General features: G+C 52.4%; 8 protein-coding genes across 8 annotated transcripts; 6 read left to right on the top strand and 2 right to left on the bottom strand.

The window, feature by feature from the left end:
* Positions 1 to 134: 134 nt before the first annotated feature.
* BNA4 (kynurenine 3-monooxygenase, mitochondrial precursor) lies at positions 135 to 4,178 on the bottom strand. The gene is made up of 4 exons (XM_062948452.1): positions 1,945 to 4,178; positions 1,564 to 1,781; positions 1,082 to 1,510; positions 135 to 1,024 (listed from the first exon to the last, which is right to left on the bottom strand). The coding sequence occupies exons 1-4, from the start codon at positions 2,054 to 2,056 to the stop codon at positions 236 to 238; spliced, it is 1,548 nt and encodes a 515-aa protein (XP_062799225.1). The 5' UTR covers positions 2,057 to 4,178; the 3' UTR covers positions 135 to 235.
* fma1 (Methionine aminopeptidase 1) lies at positions 2,075 to 3,953 on the top strand (the record flags this gene model as incomplete). Its single annotated transcript, XM_062948451.1, is given in 5 exon segments — positions 2,075 to 2,187; positions 2,198 to 2,722; positions 2,800 to 3,207; positions 3,258 to 3,804; positions 3,856 to 3,953. 4 exon segments carry the CDS (start codon positions 2,579 to 2,581, stop codon positions 3,951 to 3,953), a joined length of 1,197 nt encoding a protein of 398 aa, XP_062799226.1. The 5' UTR covers positions 2,075 to 2,187; positions 2,198 to 2,578.
* Positions 4,179 to 4,740: 562 nt separating the features above from the next.
* Positions 4,741 to 5,850, top strand: ERV14 (COPII-coated vesicle protein; the record flags this gene model as incomplete). Its single annotated transcript, XM_062948450.1, has 4 exons — positions 4,741 to 4,841; positions 5,018 to 5,173; positions 5,236 to 5,302; positions 5,358 to 5,850. The coding sequence occupies 4 exons, from the start codon at positions 4,741 to 4,743 to the stop codon at positions 5,448 to 5,450; spliced, it is 417 nt and encodes a 138-aa protein (XP_062799224.1). The 3' UTR covers positions 5,451 to 5,850.
* A 542-nt stretch (positions 5,851 to 6,392) lies between these two features.
* QC764_512240 (uncharacterized protein) lies at positions 6,393 to 8,131 on the top strand (the record flags this gene model as incomplete). Its single annotated transcript, XM_062948449.1, has 2 exons — positions 6,393 to 7,648; positions 7,734 to 8,131. 2 exons carry the CDS (start codon positions 6,393 to 6,395, stop codon positions 8,110 to 8,112), a joined length of 1,635 nt encoding a protein of 544 aa, XP_062799223.1. The 3' UTR covers positions 8,113 to 8,131.
* A 281-nt stretch (positions 8,132 to 8,412) lies between these two features.
* QC764_512230 (uncharacterized protein) lies at positions 8,413 to 10,674 on the top strand (the record flags this gene model as incomplete). The annotated part of the gene is made up of 1 exon (XM_062948448.1): positions 8,413 to 10,674. The coding sequence occupies one exon, from the start codon at positions 8,413 to 8,415 to the stop codon at positions 10,672 to 10,674; it is 2,262 nt and encodes a 753-aa protein (XP_062799222.1).
* Positions 10,675 to 10,693: 19 nt separating this feature from the next.
* QC764_512220 (uncharacterized protein) lies at positions 10,694 to 18,066 on the bottom strand. Its single transcript, XM_062948447.1, has 6 exons — positions 15,210 to 18,066; positions 13,875 to 15,145; positions 12,653 to 13,810; positions 12,537 to 12,600; positions 12,290 to 12,416; positions 10,694 to 12,240 (listed from the first exon to the last, which is right to left on the bottom strand). The coding sequence occupies exons 2-6, from the start codon at positions 14,598 to 14,600 to the stop codon at positions 10,701 to 10,703; spliced, it is 3,615 nt and encodes a 1,204-aa protein (XP_062799221.1). The 5' UTR covers positions 14,601 to 15,145; positions 15,210 to 18,066; the 3' UTR covers positions 10,694 to 10,700.
* On the top strand, positions 15,517 to 18,077 carry DPH2_2 (Diphthamide biosynthesis protein 2). Its single transcript, XM_062948442.1, has 2 exons — positions 15,517 to 16,985; positions 17,044 to 18,077. Exons 1-2 carry the CDS (start codon positions 16,355 to 16,357, stop codon positions 17,952 to 17,954), a joined length of 1,542 nt encoding a protein of 513 aa, XP_062799220.1. The 5' UTR covers positions 15,517 to 16,354; the 3' UTR covers positions 17,955 to 18,077.
* A 243-nt stretch (positions 18,078 to 18,320) lies between these two features.
* Positions 18,321 to 19,937, top strand: DPH2_1 (Diphthamide biosynthesis protein 2; the record flags this gene model as incomplete). Its single annotated transcript, XM_062948446.1, has 1 exon — positions 18,321 to 19,937. One exon carries the CDS (start codon positions 18,321 to 18,323, stop codon positions 19,935 to 19,937), a length of 1,617 nt encoding a protein of 538 aa, XP_062799219.1.
* Between the last annotated feature and the right edge of the window lie 4,447 nt (positions 19,938 to 24,384).

The raw sequence follows: 24,384 nt of genomic DNA, 5'->3' as shown, positions 1-24,384 counted from the left end.
AATCATGTGTACGCGAAGAAAACCGTCCTATGAGAACTGCAATCTCACCTGCTCGCTCAGCTTCAGCGCGAATCCTCAACATTTGCAACACTAACACTACCACTTAACCTACAACTGAAACGACTGATCGACCTGATCGGCATCATCAACAGCAGTAAGATATATCTAACTCTTCATGCTCAAGTGTCTCTTCCCATTCTCTATATACAAAGAAATCCTCATGGCCACCATCACCCTACCTATTCATAGTCATATACTCAACCATACTATCCACATTCCCCATCGCCGCCCTCAACCCCACATCCACCGCCCTCCGATACCGAACCGCCATCACCACCCCCACCGCCACTAACGGCCCCCCCAAAGCCCCAAACAACAGCCCCGTCAACGCCCTCATCAGCACCCTGCCCTGGTGCTCACTCTTCCTCACAACCTCACTATACCTCTCATTCCCAAAACTCACCCTCGAATACTTCGTCTGCCACCCCAACCCAGGCAACCAAACACTCAGCTGCTCCTCCAGCCACTTCCTAAACCGATAACTCAAACTCAAAACCGAGGCTCTCATCTCCACATAATTCTGCAGTGCCAAATCATTGATCGCGTGAGCATCCTGCACTCTAACACGGGAGTACTCATCCAATGCTCTTTCCCGTGCCGAGGCTGGGTCGTGATCAACAGTTTCTTCGTCCATTCTTGCGTGTTTGTCTAGGATGTCGAACAGAATGCGGACGTCTTCCAGACCGGCGTTCATGCCCTGACCGTAAAAGGGGACCATGGCGTGAGCGGCGTCGCCTACGATAACGGCCGAGGAACTGTAGTGGTAGGGCTTGCATTTGATGCTGATGAGGGGGAGGTGGGGGTTGGAGTGAAAGGAGGAGATCAATTGGGCGGGGGGGATGAGGTCGGTGACGCCGGGGAAGTAGGTGTCGAAAAAGTCAGGGATGTGGGCGCCCGAGGGGTCGGATTCGAGGAAAGTGTAGAATTCGGCGGGGGCGAAGAGGGTGCAGGTGAAGGTGCCGTCCTGAAAAGCGATGATTAGCATGATGTAGGGGGAAGGAGGGAAGGGAGCTGATCTTACGTCGCTGGGAATGGCGATAAACATAAACTTCTTCCCTGGCCAGATGTGCAGATGATTAGGCGATATCCGGAACTTGGACATCAAGCTATCATCTTCTGGGTTTTCCTTGGGCTGGATCTGAAACTCGCACCACAACGTGTCGATGTACTGTTGCTCATAGTCCATGCGTGTGTACTTCATAAGGTGATATCGGACTGCCGAGTGAGCGCCGTCGGCACCAATCATAAAGTCGAAATCGATCTCAATTTCCCGGGCTCGCTGCCCTTTCTCCCCTGATGAAGTCCCATCTTTCACCTCGAACCACGCCTTGTTCTTGTTGAAGTCGGCTCCTGTAAGCTTGTGATTGAAGAAGAAGGTAACGTTGGGCATTTCTTCGAGGATATCGAGCAGTCTTTTGTTGAGGCCACCGCGGTCAATGGCGAGGATTGCCTGGATAGAAAGGTCAGTATAAGATGAGAGACAAGGACGTGAGGCCAGCCTACCCTTCCATGGATATCATAGTCTTGGGCTTCCTCATAAAGTTGACCATTTGGTTTCTTTCCGTGAATCATGCGGCCTCTCATGGGAATGGTGGCAGCTTTGACGTGGTCGATGAGCTTTGGTTGGCCTGCGTGGCGCATAGCATTCAAGCCACGCTCTGACAGGGCCAAGTTGATGGACTTTGTGAAGTTTAGTGGCGTCGTCGACGGGTCACGTAGGTCTAGTCATGGTCATTGTCAATTGTGTGCTCTATCAACAAGTAGCAAAATAATTGAATTGATTTTGAGTGTCGCCAGGTCGGGTGTAAGTGAGAGCGGCGAATGAGGGCCAAGTGGAACGGTCGGTGATGGCTTCAAAAGCAGTAGAAAAAAGCCCATGCTTACCTCCCCGCAGTTCGTAGATTTCGACGTCATTTCCACGGCTAGCAGCATACAGAGCTGCCAGTGACCCGACAGGCCCAGCCCCAATCACCACAATCTTCTGCTTCTTCACCATTTTCCAGACTCAGCCCGCAACAAAATATCTCAAAAAACACTCGAGTTCTTCCAGCAGTTGTTTCATTCGGGTTGAGATGATTGGAAGAAGTGGGCTGACAGATGCCGAGCCAACTCCACCGGCTACCATCGGCGGGCCTACGCGGGCGTTTAAGACTTATGTAAGCTGCCGGCTGGTACCCCCGCCACAACCCGACGCCACAGTGCCGTTTTTGCGGCGACGAATCCAGGCCCGTCCACGCGATTTTGGACGGGACCCCTGTCAACCCGGCGCCCTGCACAAGCTCTGTTCTGGGTGCGCCCTGAAAAGTACAATTCTTTGCCTGGTCCTGGTCCACCCCATTGTTGTTTGTTGTGACTGGAAGCGCAGACCTGACCTGGGCCAGCTTTGTTGAATTCTGTAGGATATTCGACAGCATCAACACAAGCAACAAACTATCGATCCCCGACTCTTTCAGCGCTCTTCATCGCAAATCTCGGTTGCCCCTCCTTCGCAAGACCCCGCAAAAAAGATACCATCACCATGGCCGAAGAACCCCCAACGAAGAAGAAGTGCCTCGGTGTCGACTGCGAAAATGAGGCCAGCTCCCTCCAATGCCCCAAGTGCTTGAGCTTGGGTATCAAGGACAGCTTCTTCTGCTCGCAGGACTGCTTCAAGAAGAACTGGGTGCGCAGTTACCCCCTCCGCCTATGCTGAAGCTATTTCCAACAGCGCAACGTGCTGACCTTTTTCTCTTTCAACAGACCACACACAAGTCCATGCACAAGACAGAGACCAGTATATTTGACCCCCGAAATTTGTTCGTACCCAAGGTGGTTTCTAAACCCGATCCAGACACCGGCTACTACAACCCATTCCCAACCTTCCGCTTCTCTGGACCCCTCCGACCAGTTTATCCTCTTTCTCCCAAGCGCGAAGTCCCCAAGTCGATACCTCACCCCGATTACGCCGAAGATGGTATTCCCAAGGCTGGCCGATCTCTCGTTAGGGCGAACAAGATTGAGCAGCTCAACGCCAAGGAGCAGGATGGCATGCGCAAGGTCTGCCGTCTGGCCAGAGAAGTTTTGGATATCGCGGCTGCTGCCCTGAGGCCAGGCATCACCACCGATGAGATTGACGAGATTGTTCACAAGGCCTGCATTGAGCGCAACGTATGACCTTTTCTCTGTGGAGATTCCGGGCTTGACTAACAAGCAGGCAGTCTTATCCGTCGCCCTTGAACTACAACCACTTCCCCAAGTCTGTGTGCACATCAGTCAACGAGGTTATTTGCCACGGCATTCCCGATAAGCGCGTTCTTCTTGATGGCGATATTGTCAACCTTGATGTCACTCTCTACCACGAAGGCTTCCACGGCGATCTCAACGAGACCTACTACATAGGCGACCGCGCCAAGGCCGATCCTGATACTGTCCGGGTCGTCGAGGCTGCGCGCGAGTGTCTGGACAAGGCGATTGCGATGGTCAAGCCCGGCACTCTCTTCCGCGACTTTGGCAACACGATCGAGGCCCATGCCAAGAGCAAGGACTGCAGCGTTATCCGTACTTATGTTGGCCACGGCATCAACCGTATCTTCCACTGCCCTCCCAACATTCCTCATTATGCCAAGAACAAGGCTGTTGGCGAGTGCAAGCCCGGCATGACCTTCACCATTGAGCCCATGATCGCGCTGGGCAAGTATAGGGATATCACTTGGCCCGATAACTGGACCAGCACTACTATTGACGGCAAGAAGACTGCCCAGTTTGGTAAGCTTTTCCAACAGATGACAAAAGATTCGATAGCTAACTAGTTCGCAGAGCACACCCTACTTGTAACGGAGACCGGTGTTGAGGTTTTGACTGCTCGTACACCAACATCGCCTGGCGGGCCCGTCGCCATGCCTGCTTCTTCTTAAGGAAGGTTGTTGAGGTAATGATTGTCAGTTTAGGTAGAAATACCACTGCCCCCCAAAAGTGTTTGAACAAGGCGTACCATCGGAGATAGGGCGGAGGCTTCCCGATGAGGTGGCGCCTGTGCCACAGCATTGTTGTTTTATGCACCGGGAAATGTTGCCGAAGAGACACACTGTGACCGTGCCAGAAACACTTTCGCAAAACCATCAAATAAACATTCTCGAGAGGGGAAGAGAAAGATAAACTGTCATGTGTGTAGATAATAAATCCAGATAGCGACGGTGACATGTACCCCACCTTGACTCGGTGGACCTCTCACAAGCCGATGCGGTTGGGTTACACTGAGAAGAAGCTTGGACCAGCTGCAAAAACCAGCCTCGAGGCAGATGCTTTCATCATTTTGGCACAGCTTTCCTTGCCGAGACCACCAACCGTCAGCCCTCTCGATCCTATCCACTTCCTCTTTCACCTGCACCAACAAGTGTCCTCCTTTTCTCCTACACCTGCGCTTCTCACCGCGCCCACTCAACACTTTGTCCGACATCTCCGTCAACCGTCTTCACGCCTCCCTCAACCCAGCGACCGACATCGGCAGATAGCGGAGCTAGTCACGACATTCTTCGTCGACCTTCCACGCACAACCCACCTATCCACACACAAGCTTGCGCGCCCGACCTCCTCGTGGCGACCCCCTCTCGCATCACATCCCGCCATCCGTGTCTGGGACTTTGCGACCGAGTGTCTGTCTTGCTATAAGCAACAAGTCATATCTAAAAACCAACCGTCAAGATGTCGGGCGAGGCGTGGCTTTACCTGTTTGCGGTGATTATAAATGCCGTCAACCTCTTCCTTCAAGTCTTTTTCACCATCATGTACAGCGATCTGGAATGGTACGTCGCTCTCTCCCCCCAGGACTGTCCAATATGGCGAATAGGCCGCTATGTGGGCTATCTGGCTTGTTGTGTCACAACTTGCTGGCCTGATGCGGCTACGTCATATTCGATTGCAGCCTGGCGCTTACTACATGATGGGATTGTCAATTGTTAACATTGTTGCGTCTGCGCAGCGATTACATCAACCCTACCGACCTCTGCAACCGCCTCAACACCTACATCCTTCCCGAGTTTGCCGTCCACGCTTTTATGACCTTTTTGTTTTTGATCAACGGATATTGGGTGCCTCTGATTTTGAACCTGCCGCTTCTCGCCTGGAACATCAAGAAGTAAGTGCCTGCATGACATGGCGCTATGCGGTGCAGGGTGAGTGTTAGCTGACATGACGCAGGATTCTTGACAACACCCATCTTCTGGACGCCACTGAGATCTTCCGCAAGCTTAACGTCCACAAGAAGGTTAGTTCTCAAGGTAATTATCTGTCTCGAAGTTGCAGGGCTAACATGTACACAGGAATCGTTTACCAAGCTCGGATTCCATCTCATCCTGTTCTTCTTTTACCTCTACAGCATGATTGTTGCGCTTATCCGGGACGAGGCCCACTAAGCAGCTCAGCTATGATATTCGCTTCGGACCGCCTCACCGTGCATGCAAGCAACGACGGGACGTGGAGAATGACAACAGCCAACTCGCGGCAAAGGAAGGACTCGAACTACGATGCCCCATCTTGCCAAGGCGGGCGACGAGTGCCCAATTTTATGCGTTGATAATGGAAACATGGCGACATGATTAATGTGAATGGTGGTGGCAGATGATGGTGGAAACGACTGGCTTGGGAAAGCTTTGGGGAGAAGACCAGGCGATGATGATATAAATTTGCACATGGACATGGACACGATACCTTGCTATGGACGAAAATCTGGATATCAGTAGGCGGAGCTCATAGACGTGTGTGCGCCTGACCAAACTCTCTCTCTCTCTCTCTCCTCTCTCTCTCTCTCTCTATGGAACGAATGGCGGGTCACGGAAATGAAGAAAGGGGGGGAAGGGGGTTGGGCTATGGGATGGCGTCAAGGTCACGACGAGTTTCTCCTGTAAACTGGGCTTGTTTGGTTTTGGTGCCGGAGTTTCTTGTTTTGTTGGGGATACCTCTCTGTACACAAACATGTTACGGGGCTTTTATTAATATACTAGACCTCTCTGTTGATGATTTGGTTTCCACTCTTGTGATATATTGTCTTTTTATGCCGGCTCCGGCGACGTTGATGTCGCTGATCAACGGACCCAGCAATCAGTTGATGTGGTCTGTGCTTAGGGAAAGCATGGGCCAACTTCTGGCGCGCCACAGTGACACCCCTGTCAGAAATTTATCTTATCGCATTTTTGGCTGCTGCGCAACGCAATGCAACTTGCTGTTTCCAAGGTCAACAAATCGATTTGCGACCAACCGACCGCCCTCATCATCGCCGTCCTTGACGATTACCCAACTTCGCGTGATATCTCTCGATAATTACAAACGATCAAAACCATCAAACATAGCGCGTGAAAATGGCCGACTTTAACGAATACCCCCCCGACCTCCCCGTCCGCGACGCACTGATTCTCCGGAACCACACCGCTGCTGAATCCGCCCACGCGGTGGTGCCGTATTCTGGGACGGACCTCGCGAGACCACAGCTCGGTCCAGCGAACCCCTTCAAAGGAAGCGATGAGCCGAGTGTAGGGGACAAGCGAAAAAACGTCCTCACTGGGCGGGCGGAGGAGACGTTTATTAGTGAGCATACCTTTCGGGCGAAACACCGGGCGGTGGAACGGGATGGGGGGCCGGAGAGGGAGTTTGTTGGGAGTAAGAGGATGAAGGAGATGGCGAGGGAGGTGAAGAGGGGACGGGAGGGGAAGGGGAGTGCGACGGTTGCTGATGGGGAGGGAGCTTATTTGGGACCGTGGGCGAAGTATAAGAATACGAGGTGGGAGGAGGTGGAAGTGGAAGAAGGGGGGGAGTTGGGGAGTGATGAGGAGGAGGTTGAGGAGGAGGTGGTGGGGAGTGGGACTGTGATCAGGGCGCCGGAGGTTAATTTGCAAAGGAGGGAGGAGGTGGAGAAGCAAGGGGAGGAGACGAGTGTTTTCGAGGGGGGGGAGGAGTTTGATTATTTGGGACGGGGGTATTTGCATGTACCCCAGGATTTGGATATTTCTTTGACGAAGGAGGTGGGAAGTGTCACGAACTTTATTCCGAAAAAGGTGGTGCATGTCTGGAGGCCGCATGGGAGGCAGGGTAGTGGGAGTGCGGTTACCAGTCTTAGGTTGTTTCCTGGGTCGTCACATCTCGGGTTGTCGGGGGGCGCGGATGGGTTGGTCAAGATTTGGGATGTGTATCGGAATCGGGAGGTGTTGAGGAGTTACAAGGGGCATAATAAGGCGGTGACGGATTTGGACTTTGTGAGGGCGGGGGGAGCGGCGGGGAGGAGGTTTTTGAGTGGGGGGTTTGATAGGAAGGTGAGGTTGTGGGATACGGAGACGGGGCAGTGCGTGCAGAGGTTTAATGTGGGCAAGACGCCGCATGTGGTCAAATTTAATCCTGGGTCGGAGAATGGGCATGAGTTTTTGGCGGGGTTGAGTGACAATCGGATTGTGCAGTATGATTCGAGGGCGGGGAACGAGACGGTGCAGGAGTATGATCACCATCTGGGGGCGATTAACACGCTCGAGTTTATCGATGATAGCAGGAGGTTCATGTCGACGTCGGATGATCGGTCGTTGAGGGTTTGGGAGTATGGGATTCCGGTGGAGATCAAGACCATCAGGTATGCTTTTATTTTTTTTATTCTTTTTATTTTTATTTTCTTGCTTGTTTACTTTTTATGATACTAGATACTAACATGGCCACAGTGAACCCGACATGTTCGCCCTCACCAAGTCAACCCAGCACCCCAGCGGCAAGTATGTGCTGTATCAGTGCAGCGACAATTCCATCGTCGCCTACTCGTCAGGCTCGGACAAGTTCCGCCAGAACAGGAAGAAGGCATGGAGGGGGCACAACACGGCCGGTAGCGCCATTGGCATTACGTGCAGTCCTGATGGGCAGTTTGTGGCGTCTGGTGACACCGGTGGTAGCGTCTGCTTCTGGGATTTCAAGACTTGCAAGTTGTACAGCAAGTTGACGGCTGACAGTTCGGGAGGTGCTATCAATTGTGTTGCTTGGTCGGAGCAGGAGACTAGCAAGGTGTTTACTGCTGGTGCCAAGGGGGAGATTAGACTTTGGGATTAAGGATGATAGTGTTGAATGGTATGCATGGTGGGCGTTTAGGTTTTATGGTAGAACGTTAGTGGGAGGGGAATCTACACAGGTTGTGGTCCTCGTTTCTGAGAAGGCTCGGGGCTGTTGTGATGTGATTGGTGGATGGATGATGTGTGTGGCCCACCCAAACGGCCAAGACTTGCTGTTGGTTCCTTGACTACACAGCCAACAAACAGGCGGCAGCTGTTCTTCCTCTCTTTTCCCAATGCCCATTTTTCCTTTTCTTTTTTTTTTTAGTTTGTGTCTCTTCCACATGACCAGCTGCCCACGATGAAAGTCCCTGTCGTCTCCACGTTTAAAAACCCTCACTCATGTCGACACTGCTCCGGGATCCACCTCGACTTGGACGTCAGACGCCCAAAGCTGCCGTGTTTCTGGTGTGATTTTGATGGTGTGCCCAAGGGGACAAGTCACGGGAAATATATCTGTGAACAATGCACGCGGGAGTTTTTTATCCGTGACAACACTGAGCATCACTTTACGCTGAAACTGGGTTATGATGTTGGGGGGATTAGGGATGCTGCCGAGGAGGGATGTGAGTTGTACAGTTGGGTGTGGCGGGGGATTTCCCGGGAGGATAGTTTGAAAAAAGGGAAATACCGGGTTGAGCTGTATGGATGGAAGACGAGAGGGGGAAGGGATGGGTTGGGTCTGATGTTGAGGGTTTTTGATGGGGTTACTGGGGAGAGGGTGCCGGTTTTGGTAGCGAATGGGGTGGGGGAGTTGGATGTTTATGCCTTTGAGGGGGATGCTGCGGGGGTGTATACGAGTTGTAGACCGTATGTGAGGGATGTAAGGTCGGAGGAGTCGATGGGGTTTGCGAGAGGGTGTTTGAGGGGGTGTTTGGAAGGGCATGCGTGGTGTAGGACGGATCAGATTATTGAGATTGATATGCCGAGACGACCAGTGGGGGTTTTGGGGGGGGAGAGGGTGGAGTATGGGGATATCCCGAGTCGGGTTTTGGATTTGGGGAGGTTGGATGAGCCAAGGCTTAGGCTGGTTGAGACATGGGAGGAAGGGGAGGAGCTGCTGGGACGAATTTCGAGGGGTGGGTTTGTGGCTTTGTCGTATTGTTGGGGAGGTGATCAGAGAGCTAAGCTCCTGTCGGAGAACCTTGATGCTTACAAGAGGTCTATCGACCCTTTGAGTTTGGACCAAACGCTTCAAGATGCGATCTGGGTTGCTCGTCAAGTTGGGTTTCAATACCTCTGGATCGACGCGCTCTGTATCATTCAGGACAACCTTGACGGCTTCGGCACAAACCCGGACAAGGCATTCGAGATCACGCGTATGGCGTCGTATTATGGACGGGCTACTCTCACCATATCGGCTGCCTCCGCTTCCGCAGCAGCAGAAGGTTTTCTTGCCCCGCGAGCATTTTCTCCTTTCCGAACTGGACCGGTTTGTGTTCTCCTTAGAAACCACGACACAAAAGATATCATTGGCACGGTTTACCTCGTGGAGGAGCATCCTTCTACACCAGCGGAACCCATCACTACTAGGGGGTGGACCCTTCAAGAGTCATTGCTCTCGAGGCGGATTCTGGTGTTTGCGCAGCGGCAGTTGTACTGGTCCTGTGTTAACTCATTTGCCGGGGCGGGGGGGGATGTAACCGTGTTAACAGACAGGATGATACCAGGGCGAAGGTCTCTCGTGGAGGGGGTATACCCTGTTGGGTCACTGATTGATACGAGCACCACTGCCCAGTGGGGGGTCATCGTCGAGGAATACACCCGGCGCTTTCTTGGACAGGAAGGAGATAAGCTTTGGGCGGTTGGTGCGTTGGCGGAGCAGATTGTCAAGGTGGGGAGGGCGAGGGGGGAGAAGAAGAGGTATGTGGCTGGTTTGCTTATCGATGAGGAAGACAAAAAGAGCTGGTTGTCGGCGTTGATGTGGAGGCCGGTTGATCCAGGGAGGAAAAGGCCGAGGAGGTACCGGGCGCCGACGTGGTCGTGGGCTGGTGTGAACGGCGAGGTAAGGGTGGGGAGACTGCAGAATGAAGAGCCGGCAGTGGTGGAGAACTGGGGGGTGGAGTTTGCAGCTAAGGGGGCCGAGTATGGCGCTTTGAAACCGGGGGCATGGCTCCGATTGAGGGGGACGGTGATGACGGCTGAGGAGGTGGGTAAGTATGGCGTGGTTATTTGGGTCAAGAGTGACAACTCAGCGATGGTCTTCTTTCAGTCATTCGAGCCGTGTGATGGTCCAGTCGATCGTTCCAAGTGGACTGGGTTGTCGGACCAGCCTCTTTGGGAACTCAAGATGTTGGAAGATTCTCCGGAGGACAAAGAGGCCATAATGACAACGCTGGCCAATAGCGATTTTCAGAGCATGCTCTTGCTTATTGCGTTGGACGTCTGGCACACCCAAGGAGTGGCTGGCATTTTGGTTGAGAGAGGAGCCGGTGATCAGACTGGACTGTGTCAGCGTCGGGGCAGCTTCTTTCTAGAGAAGACGGATTATGCCAGGGGTCACCCTGATGTTAAGTCAAATTTCTTTGAGCTCGGTCACACGGAGACGTTAAAGATCATATAACGTAAAGTATGGTTATATACCTGTACCTAGTACCCCAAACTCACCCTTTTAACCTCCCTTTCCTCCTCTCCCAGCCCCGTATACAGCCTCAGTTCGATCCTCCCACTCTCCACATCAACCTCCAGCTGATCCCTCGTCACCCTCAACTCCTCCGGCGCCATGCTCCTCTCCCATCCTTCCCCTGTGGGCCCGTCCATCGGCATGTTATCCAAGTTCTCAATATACAACGGCAGTGGAAACTCGAGATGCTCTTCCTCGGCCAGAACCTTTTGTTCAGCAACCACACAGGCGGCAGGGCTGTTCCACATTCCCTCTTGTCGGTTCAACGACTTTAACAACCTCAGCCCCCTGCGTCGGACGATGGGATGGCGACACCGGGTTATGGTCAAAAACAACGGCATAACCAGGCCTGGCTCGAGGGACATGAAGAACGGCAACGGGGAGAAGATGTTCTTGTTGATGGTTTCACAGAGGAAAATGACGCGGGCGAACTCGTCAGTGTAGGCGTCCCATCTGACTGCCGGGCCGGCGATTCCCGCGCGGGACATGAGAGACAAGACGGAGTGGTAGAGTTCTAAGGATAGCAGTGTGGTTCGCTCTGCTTGGGACGCCGAAGAAGAGATTCGGTTGGCCAGGATCTCAAACTCGATTTTCCAACGGATGACGTCTTCGGCGATTCGGGCTTGCAAATGGGGGAGATCATCTTCCTCGGTGACAAAACCCAAGATGTACCCGCCCTCGACGCTGAGAAAGTACCGGAACATGCCAAAGAGATGCATCGATGCCTGCATTAAATCGTCGAGCTTGCCTACGCGGGGCATGTTGAGGATGGAGGAGGGGAGTTTGCCGGTCAGGGGGTCGGCATAGGCGTAAGGGGCGCGGGAGTCTTCGAATGTCATGACTAAGAGGTCGAGACGGGAGAGGGATTGGGCGATCGAGGCTATCTCGCCGGACATGGTGTTGTGGGGTGACTGAGAAGCGACGAGTTTGAGCCCGGATTGGATGTGAATATGACTTGCTGCCCATTCACCAGCCATATTCGCCGCCGCGGCGAGAATAACGCTCATAACCATGAGCACCCCTGGATCCTGGATGGTGCGCGCCATACTGATAGCACCCCAATACTGCTGCATGGCCTGTTTGGTAAACTCCTCTGTTTTCCCTCCTGCCGCGCCTGAATTGATAGGCTTAGGCCGAAGCCGAATCTTGCTTCTCGACTCCCACCTCCGATGCAGTGCCCCGACTGCCACTGCGGCCTTCCACACCGCCGGCTCGAAATGTGCCACTTGGAGGACATGGCGGGACCAGAACGGGGCGGGAAAGGCGGTGCTGGTCATGGCGACTGTGCACATCCGGAAGAAGTCAAAGCAGGCAGAGTCTTCGGTCAGGACGGCTTCCCCCAGAACTCTGGCTGCTGGCCCGACGACTTGGAGGGTTTTGACTGCGGTTGCCATGTCCCGGCCGCTTAGCTGTGATGATGTGGCTGCGTATCCATCGCAGGTGCGGCCGGCTTTGATACAGCGGCTGCATTGGGGTTTTGTTTCATCGCATTTGACGCGGCGGATTCTGGGCAGTGTCAGTGTTGAAGAGGAAATGGGTCAGATGGGTGACATACCTGCAGGTAATGCATCCACGTTTCGATCTCGTGCTCCTTGGTGGGACCATTCTTTTGGGCGTGAACCTTTTTCTAGATGAGCGTAGGGTTACTGAAAGTTGAAGAATAGTTATCGATTCCCAACAGCCTCAGGATCACAATTTGGGGTGACATGTCAGAATCCTGCCGATGCACTGTCATGGCACAGCAGTCAGGCAACCTACGGGTTACGTCCAATGAAAAGTAAGAGATGTCGTCAGGACCATACAGAAGAACCATCCAAAAGGATGTAGCCAATGACACCTTGAGCAGCTAGCCAACGCACCCAGACTCTACACCATATCATAGAACGGCCAAAGTCATTAACCCCATATGAACCATCACAGCAGCCATCGCGGCCGTCTCCCTCACAGTGCCACCACTCTTAACCTGCTCCATTTCCTCCCCGCCCTTCCCATCCCCATCCACACTCGTCTCCCCTTCTCTTCCAGGCTCAACCACCCTCCCCCCCTCAACCCTCACCCTCCTCCCCTCCCTCAACGCCTCCACCTGCCCCTGATCACACGTCCTGCCCACATCCGCAAGAAAACACCCTGCATCCCTGCCCTTCGTAGCAGTAACCTTCACCCCCCTCACATCCACCGGCCCCTGACTCCGATACCCCCCGTCGGCAACCACCTTCCCACTCGCAACATCCCTCCCGTCCATCACCCTCTTAAATACCTCCTTCACAACCCCCGGCTGATACCCATAAGCACTATGCCCCGCATCGAAAACCCTCACAAAACTCAACCCCGCCACCTCCCTCACCAACCCCCCAACCACCCCCCCAACATCAACATCCGCATACCCCGCCTCTCTGAACTCTTCCCCCCCAACAGCAAGGGAGATCTCCTCCCCCCCAAACCAGTTACACCTATAGTCCAAATCCCCATACACCATCGCGACCTTGATATTATTCTCCAAAACGTACCTCAAATCTGAAAGATCATGCCTCATCGGGTCGCCGGTCAAGGCGAAAAAGACACCCCCCGTGGACCTCGACACAGCGGTGAAATTCACCGCAACTCCCAACGCGGCTTGAACCCAGGGTTGATTAAGGTACCCGATCGAGTGCAACGGGGGGTACGTCTCCGGATGCGACAGCGTAATATCAAACGGGTTGAGGTCGGAGTAGCTCGTAAACGCCCCCTGGACAAACCCAAAACAGACACCCGCTGCTAGAGCACACGCCTGGTTGACAGTGCTGTTGCTTCCATACCCCAACGGGTCGCCTTCTTGGACTGATTGCCGGCAGGATAGGAGGAGGGGTTGGCAGTACTCAGTGAGATTGGTCTTGGCGGAGGAGTACACCTCTTCAGGATATGCTTGAATATCGTAAGTGTTGTTGAGTGAAAAGTCGAGGTATGATAAGCCCATTGTAAGAACGTCCAAGCAGCCGTTTTGGATGCCTAGGGTGGAGAGCTGGAGGGGGAATGAATTTGGGAGGGAGGATTGCCTGTGGAAGTGGGCCATGAAGGACGGGCCGTAGAAGCCGCCGTACTGAGGGGGAGAAGGGAAGTTAGTATGCGGGAATAAGGGGTAAGGGTAAGGGGGAAAGACGAACCGAAACAGTCCAAAGACTAATTTCCTTATTGGAGGTATCATAGCCTGGAAACTCCCGAAACCAGACCTGGGTAAACTGCCACATCACCCTCGCTGCCTGTTGCGTGGTGTTGATCCCATCTCGGGGGTCGAGGGACTGGATGGTAGCAGGGGCTACGGTCAGGTTGAGACTGTCTTGTTGGAGTTCTTCGACAGTTCCAGGAGTGAAGAATGAGCCATCTTCAGACAGGCTGTCCATCAAGTCCACCACCCCGTTGACGATCTTGGAGTAACTGAACCCTGCCCCGACAGGCTGGTCAATATACAGCATATTGACCTCTTCGTTCCAACTCTGGTTGTTCAATCTGGTCGAATTACCGTCTGGATTGAAAGTGCAAGGAAACCCGTTTGTCTCGTCGAAGGCCGAGGCTCCGGGGCCGCCGCTGATGTAGATGGATGTGGGAGCTTCTTCAGGGTTTTTGCGGGCCTGGAAGTACCAGAAGAAGATGCTCATGTCGAGGGAGGAGGGAACATCGGTGAGGAGCGTGGAGGGGAGGTGGACGTAGCCGGACCATGATTTGACTCCCGGGGTGGTTTCGCAGAGAAGGGCGGTGGTTTCTTTGTAGGTGATGGAGGCGCCGGGGAATTTGGAGGAGAAGAGGAGGGTGGTGTCTTGGGATGGGTTGACGAAGTTTTGGGCGGAGGCGCCAAGTGAGAGGGCGAGGGGGAGCATTAGAGGGAGACGCATTTTGAGAAAAGAGACAGGTAGGTCATAAAATAGGAGATAAGTTCGGCCTGGAGACCGTCGAGCTGGGACGTCGAGTCTCTCAAAGTTGGACTGAGACGAAACTGGTAGGCTTGGAGGCTTGGCAGCGCTGGAACAGGCAACAATAGGAGTGGGATCACGACTATGTGATGCTTGTGCTGAGAAGAAGATTCCAACCAAAAAATTGGTCCTACGGTCTATTCTTATAGACTCTTGAGATATATCTGCACAGACCTATAGAACTTCTGTCAGATATGATCAAAAGCTTCCAGAAAGAAAGAAAAAGTCTCAGCCACTGCCCCCTAAATCAAACCTGCCCATCACGAACAACTAACACCTTCGTGTTCAAAGGCCTCATCATCAACCCCAGCCTCGTAGGATGTGATTTTGGCGAGACGACCAATCGCCAGCGAGTTTCTTGTGCGCCACACTTGCGCCGCTAACACATCTGGCGAGACACCCAGACACAGCCTTGCCCAGCCCTGAGGTTGTTTGAAATCTTGACGAGCTGGCCAATCAGCGATCGGCTTAGCACACACCAATGCTAGATTCCAACTCCCACCAATCTGGAGAGCTCGGCAGCCGACTTACGTTAATGTTTGCCAACCACAGTCCCTTTCAGGCCTTCGGTCGCTGGTATCCGAGCCGTCCAATCCAGTCAATTGCCCCAAAGTACACGTCCGCGGGGGCTCAAACAACAGGTTCCAATCTCAATGGACGAACGAATATCCTTTAAGATATCCATTCCCCCCATCCGATATCTCACGTTGTGTAACATCAAGCCAAATCTCGAGTGCATCATCGCGATGTTCGGTTCCGACGCCCACACTCGAAGAAGCCGATGTCAAAAGAAATGACAGGGATAACGGCAGCCAGCCAATGCAGCCAACCGCCAGCCGCCCGCATGCCGAGACCCATCCACAAATCTCTTGGCTTTTTCATTCCCCCTTCGACGTCTCGACGATTCCCGAATCCCCAACCGTCGTTTGCTTGACCGCAAATCACTGCGAGAACTGGTAGCTTGCCGAACAAAAAAAAAAAAAAACGGGGAACTCCCCCCGAAAGATCGGGCCCTCCCGTCCCACCCTCCGTCTCCCGATAGTAGCGCCTCACGGGAGGCGTTGCCGGTGGCCGCTCGGACGTTGGTCATAGTATGCATTTCAGGCACACATCCATACCCACCCATGCAGAAGCGGGCAAAGGAAAAAAACATTTCCATGACCAATTCACCGCCAATTATGTCAGCTTTTTCCCGCCCCAACCTGCCCTTGGAGGCAATGCCGAAGCCGTTTGGAAGGGTGCCGGCCGGGAATAATCCAATCCAGAAGTCAAACTGTGGGGAAAGCATTCCTTGGACCGGACCCACGCGGGCGAATTTTCTTTTTTAGTGGTCGGCCACGGCCCCCCCTTTCCCGATACATGCCCTCTTCATCAGTGTGGGACTGGTCCCCTTCTTTTCTCTTCTTCCGCTTTTCCTTCTTCACCATCTGAAGAAAGAAAAAAAGCTGTTGTTGTCTGTAGAACCAAAAGATCAGCAACATCTAAACACCGGCCCCACATCACCGCATCGGTACCGATCCTCACTCATCCAGACCGGAAACAGCCGAAATCCGCTCCCCGCCCTCTCTCATCCCGCAACAGGAAAAGAAAATACCCACTTTCCGGCTTGGTCGGGAGAGGTGTTGAGAGGGCGTCGTTCCCGCATTCCGGGGTTCAAAGTTCATAAAGAGACGCAAATGCCGCCGCCGCGAGAGAGTCATGTCACCACCACAACAGGGGATGCTGGTGTAAGCGCTCCCTATGGCGTCACCAATTCTTCCTCATCGTCATCACCACCACACCACCGTTCCAACAACTCATCATCAGACTCGACATTGGATGTTCCAATAGCTGATGGTGAAAAGACATCGCCAACTGATTCCGCCTCCTCGTCTGATACCGAACCTGAGGTAGAGCCAGTCAGAGTGGCGTCTCGACGTACCATACCGGATGCCAACCACTATGGCCCAACCACGGAGAAGGATCCCGAGCTCGAGCTGGAACGCTCACCATCGGCGGCGACCACGATTGACTTTCCCGAGGGAGGTGTGACGGGGTGGTTGGTGGTTTTTGGGTCGTTTTGTGCCATGTTGTCGCTGTACGGATTGATCAACTCGGCCGCTGTGTTTGAATCGTACTTTTCGACGCACCAGTTGAAGGACAACTCGCCAAGCGAGATTGGCTGGATCTTTAGCTTGTACCTGTTTATTGTGTTTTTCGTGGGGGTCCAAGTTGGGCCTATTTTTGATCGATATGGCGCGAGGCTGATTGTTGCTGTGGGATGTTTGCTGATCACGCTCAGTTTGTTGTTGTTGAGCTGGTGTACTGGTGAGTGCCCCTGCTTCTCTGAAATGATAGACGGCGGAGGTTGACCATCACCCTGCAGAATATTATCAGATCATCCTCACCTATTCCGTCATGGGTGGCTTGGGCGGTGCTCTCCTCAATTGTCCCGCCTATGGCTCCATCGCCCACTTCTTCAACGTCCGTCGAGGTTTTGCGACAGGCATTGCGAGTACAGCGGGCGGCATCGGCGGCGTCATCTTCCCCATTGTGCTGAGAGAGCTGTTGCCGACCATCGGGTTCAACTGGAGCAGCCGAGTGCTCGCCCTGATCATGCTCGGCCTGGCCATCCCAGCCAATCTGTTCATCAAGACCAGACTGCCCCCCGCCAAGGGCGAAAAGGTGCAGTCGGTCTGGCCCGACTTTTCCGTGTTCAAAGATGCCCGGTTCGCATGCGCTGCTCTCGGTGTGTTCTTCATGGAGTGGGGCCTGTTCGTTCCGTTGACTTATATTGTGTCGTACGCGGTTGACCACGGGCAGGATGCGACGGAAAGTTATCTGCTGTTGTCATACCTGAACGCCGGGTCCGTGTTGGGACGTGTGTTGCCGGGAATTCTGGCGGATAAGATTGGGCGGTTCAATGTTATTATCATCACTATCGCCATTTGCTTGATCACGGGACTGGCGCTGTGGTTGCCGGCTGGCCACTCGAATTCGATGTTGATTGCATACGCGGTGCTGTTTGGGTTTGGCAGTGGCAGCAACATCGGCTTGGTGCCGGTGTGCTTGGGTCAGCTCTGCGATCACCGAAAGTTTGGGCGACTGTTTTCAACGGCGATGATGGTGGCCAGCTTTGGTACGCTGAGCAGTGTCCCAATTGGAGGCGCCTTGTTATCTGGGTCGGGTTGGACGGCCGTGATTTTGTTTTCGAGCATCTCGTATGCTGTTGCGTTGGCTTTCTACACAGCCACCAGGGTGCTTGCTGTGGGGTGGAACCCTCTGACGGTCTTCTAGGACCGCGATCTCATAATGGATGGCAGAAGCGATGTATTAGCGATGCTTGTATTTTCTGGCGCTCAAATTTGTTGTACATATACTAAATAATAATCTTCATCTCGCGTCCTCGTCGTTGATTTTGAGCTGTGTTCATGTCTCAGTGATCTTCAAGCTACTGCCCCACTAGAATACTGCCTTACCGGGACTTTGCGCCAGGCACAATTTGGTGGGGGATCAGCGGCCCGCCCGACGTCACCCCAAGCGCGGGGCAATCTGAAGATCAACAGTGCCCCGCATTCGCCAAAGAAAAAAGTTCCAAGTCACCGTTCAGACGGCGACTACCACCGGCGACACACCGTCCTGGATCAGCCCAACAAACCAAAAATGACCGAACTATCCTCCGCCCCGGTGCTGTCAACCCCGGCCGAACACCTCTTCGAGCACGCCAGCCCAGATTCCCAGACCAAGGCCAAGGCGCCGCGAAAAACCGCCGACGAGCTCCGCCAAATCTACGAGGTCGCACGGACAGCGCGAGAACTGCGAATGGGAAAATGGAAGACGATAGCCCTACAATTCCCAGACACGATGCTGGTCGATGCGCCGAGGCTAGTCCAGGCGCTCAAGGATGAGCTGACTGCTCTCCGAAAAGAAGAGGAGGAATCATCCGGGCCAGAACAAATCGAGAAGATATTCATCCTGGCCGACACTTCCTACAGTGCGTGCTGTGTTGATGAAGTAGCGGCTGAACACGCCGATGCCCAGGTTGTGGTGCACTACGGCCGGTCGTGTCTCTCGCCCACGTCCCGATTACCTGTTATCTACGTGTTTACCGAACATCGGCTCAACCTCGACGAGACGGTCGAAGCTTTCGAGAGGGAATACCCGGGAAAAGACGCAAATGTGGTTATCATGGCGGATGTGACGTATCAATCCCACGTTCCGGCGGTTGCCTCACGTCTTGTATCGGAGGGATACACAAATATCTACTCCACGGCCATCACCCATGACCCAACGAACATCTTGCCCAACCGGAAGATCGTCTCTCACAGCGCCTCCTCCGATTCTACACCGGAGGGGGATTCACTAAAAGAATACTCCCTCTTCCACATCTCCACCCCCCCAACAGCCCTGCTACTAGCCCTCTCCTCGAGGGTAGGCTCCCTCTACATCCACGACACGCCCAACTCCCCCTTTCCATCATCTAGCTCCCTCTCCGCAGGACGACTCCTCGGCCGGCGGTATGCGAAGCTATTATCTCTGTCAACTGCGGGTATCATTGGGATATTGGTGAATACGCTTTCAGTATCGAACTACTTGTGTTCGGTGGATGCGCTCAGGAAGAGGATTGCGGCGGCGAATAAAAAGAGTTATACGGTTGTGGTTGGCAAGCTGAATCCGGCGAAGCTGGCGAATTTTGCGGAGATTGATGGGTGGGTGGTGGTGGGGTGTTGGGAGAGCAGTCTTGTGGAGGATGATGCTGGGTTTTTTAGGCCGGTGGTGACGCCGTTTGAGTTGGAGGTTGCGTTGATGGGGGATGGGGAGAGGGTGTGGGGGGGGAGTTGGTGGGGGGGGATTGAGGGGGTGAAGGCGCCGGTTGGTAAGGATGAAGAAAAGGAGGTGGTGGAAGGGAAGGAAGAGGAGGATGAGGATAGTGAAGAGGAGTCTGCGCCGCCAGAGTTTGATCTTAGGACTGGGAGGCTGATTAGTACTAGTCGGCCGATGAGGGTGAGGAAGGTTAAGGAGGAGAGGGAGGGTGGGGAGGTGAAAGAGGGGTTGGTAGAAGAGAACAGGAATGGGACGAATGGGGCGCTTGCGTTGAGACCAAAGGCTGAGTTGGCGATGGTGAATGGGGTGGTTAGTCCGGGTGCTGAGTTCTTGAGGTCGCAGAGGACGTGGCAGGGGTTGGGGAGTGATTATACTGAGGAAGAGAGCACAGCTATTGAGGAGGGGAGGAGGGGTGTGGCAAGAGGGTATACGGTTGGGGATAGTGAGAAGAGGTAGTTATGTTTTAGGAATGGAAGTGTTTGGAGATCACACTGGCACCGTTTATTATTATTTGTTCCACGTTCTCGGCATGCCGGCATCTTCACCATTAACACAAAGGTGCGATGGGAGGCGGTTTGGGCCATATACGGTCTCACAGCACTCGACTGCATTTCTGGGAGCTGTGGCTCAAATATGGTGGACCTTCAGCACGCTGGCCGCAAGTCTGCAGTAGTGAGAAGTTGCAATGGTGAAAACGGGATTAAATGGGGCGCAAAGCTGGCATATCCTCCTTGTAGTAACCCCCTGGTTCATCTTGGTTTACTGTTGAGGCTGGGTGCCGATGAGGCTGAATAGTTGGATTGATTGTTGTTGCTCTGGCGGGACCAGGGAGAAGAATCTGTCCGGCTGTTACTACCGACACTTTCAGGTGAAGGGACGGAATGATCGCTGCCAGTGTCTGTGGGAGTGCGGGGTCCACGAATGGGCAGCTGAGGTTGGTTCTGGGCGAGGCGACGAATCCAGATACAGTACCCGCTAAGGGTGAAGACGATGATGTGGAAGAGAACGACAGCCAGGGCTACCACGATGTTCATTGAGGTGTCCTGTGGGGTTCTTAGAGACGTTGATGAGCAGTCGGGATGGATGTAATGGTCTGGATTGCTAGGCTGGTGTTGGTTGAGGTTGAATAAGAAGTCGACGTACCATTTCTTTGACCTGAGTTTGCGGTGATTACAAGGTTTTGATGCTGGTGGCAGAATGACTGAGCTTTGGTCTGGTTGAGAGTATGAGGTGCAACGAAGGTGTGTTGTGGATGGAAGCCAAAAGAGGGAGGGAAAAGGTCATGGCCCAGATTGCAAGATGAAAGAAGAGCAAGGCAGTGGGCCTGTTCCCACGCCCCAAAGGCCTCTTTCATTTTGTGCGAGTGAATAGGTGTGACTGTCGAAGTTGTGCAACCCCCATAGATGAGCATCAGCTTGCAAAGCAAGTGCAGAGTTGAACATTATAAAGTCATGATGTAAACTATACAGCTCTCAGCCAATTGCCATAACCCCTAAAAACCTTAGACAGCCCTGAGAAGTGTGTTTAGGTATATAAAATCACTCAGATGGGAAATCGTGATCGGAGGTGTTGATGGAAATTGACATTAACAACGAACAAATTAATTAACAGGCCCCGGGAGCTCTATGAAATCGCATCCCCTTGAACTGTATATTATCGTCAGAGCTCTGCTAGTTGCCGAAACCAACGTGCCCAGAGTCTAAAGCCCATCCTGCCCTTTCCACTCCAATCCTCGTTGAAAATGGCAGGGCTTGGCTGCACCATTTCCATCCATCCACCCAAATTTATCAATAACTTCCCGTCCCAATACAGTACCTAGCCACATGTTTATCTCGACGTATATCTTGTCGGGTATTGAACATTAAGATTGAGCCGAATGTTCTGGTGGCTGTCCGCAGGACCGGTAGCCCTCCAACTCGTCATGAGTTGAGGTGCGGACGCGGAAGTGAGCTGGCGCTGGAAGGGGGATATCCGGTTGGCTTGAGACGCTTGAGTGACTTGAGATGCTTGGATGGTGAATGAAGCTTGGTTGACTGGAAATGTTGGATGGGTTTGTGGAAATAGAGGAGCTTCGGCTGCTGCGAGTCGTGTGACGACGACGACGACGATTCGAGGAGACGCGTGGTTCGCTGACCGGGAGCTGTTGCTGTTGCTGAGTGCGGCGATTGGTTCTAATCGAGAAGCAGCAGGCGGCCAAGAGGACAATAGAGCCAGTGATGGCGATGACGATCTCCGTTTTACTCGCCTGGAGCGCTGTCAGAATTATTTCAGGTATCGCCAAAGGGGTTGGATGATGGAGCTGTTGATCATGAAGCTTGAATGGGAAGTCGACTTACCATTTCCTTGGCTTCAGCTTAGATCTTAGGGACGGGGATATTTGTTATTGGTGCTCGAAAGGACAACTCTCTATCACTCTGGGTGACTGAGACAGTATGGGCCGCAACCAAACGAAGGTGTATTGCTGATGTAGGGGGTGGGCATGTGCCTATGTCCTACAGGCTGCTCCTACTATTTGAGAGTGAATAAATATGATGAGTGAATACCTAGGTTGGGATTGAATTCAGATGGCACGGATGGAAAGGAAGAGGTCGAGAAAGGTGGTGTGCAAGATGGGACGCCGAAGGAAGTATCAGTTTTGCACGTGGAGATTGAACCAGCCCAGCATCCAAATCAAGTCCAGAACTAGACATTATTGCGAGCGTCATCGTAGAGTGTGATGTTCTGACGGCCATTCACAGGTATGGTGCCACTTCAGGAGTATAGCTCAACAGGGCCGCAGTTGTTGCCGTGTTTCAAGGTACCTTGGACAGTCCAGCCTAGCTGTTCGGTCCCACACCAATTAATAGGCACAACCGCTCACGGAATCTATCACATACGACCATAGATAGTAGAAAACTCGGGATCCTGTCCGCTCTACCCTTGATCAGCTCCTGATCGTAATGTTATCTTCTGGGATGACCTTTGCCCTGCTATTTTGCTCAGTTAGTACCCGAACGTTTTGGTTTCTATAAAAGGGTTAATATTACCTTTTTTAGTAATTATAACGGACGGTACTATTTTATTAGCTCTACCTTTCTTGCTTTTACACCGTAGCTTCTATTATAGCCGGTATATATTCTATCCGGAAAGGGCGGTATTTTTAGTTCATACTTGCTTCCTTTTGGAACTGTAAGAGGCGCAATGGGGTGAGGTAAACGTGGGTTGGGGAAGGGTCAGAATCCAGCAGCCCGATGGCTCAGTAACTAGGGTCAAATGCTGACAAAAGGGAAGGGGGGTGGTGTGGTGCCAAGTTTTCATATCTAAGTGCACATCTCTGAGCGTAGCCAACATCGACACTATCAACTTTTGGGAAGGTCACTGTCAGATTGAGTGGCAATGTTCCTCAACGTGACCATAGCCTCCCATGGAGACACAGGCTCCTCCCACCCGCCAACATCACCGGGGCAGGCACTCCGGTGCTGAGGCGCTCGACGCGTATAGAACACCGCCTGCCTGCCCTCCTTAGCCAGGAAGCAAACACCTTCACTCAGGCACCCAGTCTCCAGAAAACATCCGACCAGTACACCTAGTTCCTGGAAGCCGGCAAGAAAATCAAGCTCCTTACAATCAAGGCCAAGCAGCCTAAAAACAGACGACTTCCTTCTATTACGAGTATAACTATCATGAAATCTCTGAGACCGAAAGTAGTTGCCGCTGGTTATTTATGAGTTGGGACTGGTGATATAGCGGCTTTGTTACTGTGGCGAACCGTTACATTTGATTTAGGTTTGGGGTATTTCGAATATAACACTCGACGAATTAAACTTACTACTATAGTAAAATAAATAAAGGTTACCTTTATATATTATAGATTATAGCTGTTAAGTTTATAGTCGCTAGAATAAAGAGAAGTAGCGAAAGCTTAGTAAAGTAATAAAGCTAGAAGAGCTCCTAGGGTACTTAAAACCTTGATATTTGTACCGTAGACCTACGTATATTACGTTTGAATAGTTCGAAATTAAATTTATGCTTTTAGCTGCATTATCTATATTAGAAAATAAGTTAGCGGGTGCCGTACCTGTACGGCTATGTATTATTAGCCCGTTAATTTTCTCTTAGTACCTAATGCTGAGGATTTTATGCGACTAAAATCGATTGCTCTATTTACGGACGGCGGCCTAGTTAGCTACATACCTTACATTTTAGAGTGTAGTAAGATCTAGAAACCCGGGCTATATACTTAAAAATTAAATTATTAATATACGACTAACGACTTCTATATTACTAAACTAATATACTTTTTTTTACTATCTCGAGCTATTGCTGGTTTGGGGTGCAGCTACGGGCCTAAGGTCTTCCTGATTAAAGGGTAAGAAAGTAGGACTCTCGGAGGATTCGGGAGTTTAGGGGTTATGTATATAAGCGGTCTGCTTCGGACATTCTATTTTAGACGGGACATCGACTTTTATTTCTTTGTATTTTAAGCCTTGCACGTGTGCAGGCAATTCTGGCCCTCTGATCAGGCCATTTCGGTGCTTATTATATAGTCTGCGAGCCCATAGTGTCTTTTTCTTGTCCTGCGTAAAGTGCGGCCTGCGAGCGAGCCACTGTCACGTAAGTGTATTTATTTAGGGACCTGTTAAAGGTTATATTTGTCTGTTTTCTCACTATTTTCTCGCGTATTATTATTTTTATATATATATTACTGTATTTTTTTACTTATTTCCGGGAGATAAGATTCCGGAAGTCCACGAATTTTTTTGCTTTTATAAAACCATCGCCCGTAATCTAGATTATTTAAACGATATGTCACAGTTAACCCAACGGCAGGCCGCGCAGTATGTGGGGCGCAGGACGTCCCTAGCCAATCATTAGGGAAGTCAGGAGACAGCCAATTGGGGCCGGCCAGAGAGTGCTATGGCGC

The sequence above is a fragment of the Podospora pseudoanserina genome, chromosome 5 (genome assembly GCF_035222485.1).
Source record: "Podospora pseudoanserina strain CBS 124.78 chromosome 5, whole genome shotgun sequence".
In the NCBI taxonomy this organism is placed as follows: domain Eukaryota; kingdom Fungi; phylum Ascomycota; class Sordariomycetes; order Sordariales; family Podosporaceae; genus Podospora; species Podospora pseudoanserina.
This window is presented reverse-complemented; position numbering and strand designations above follow the sequence as displayed.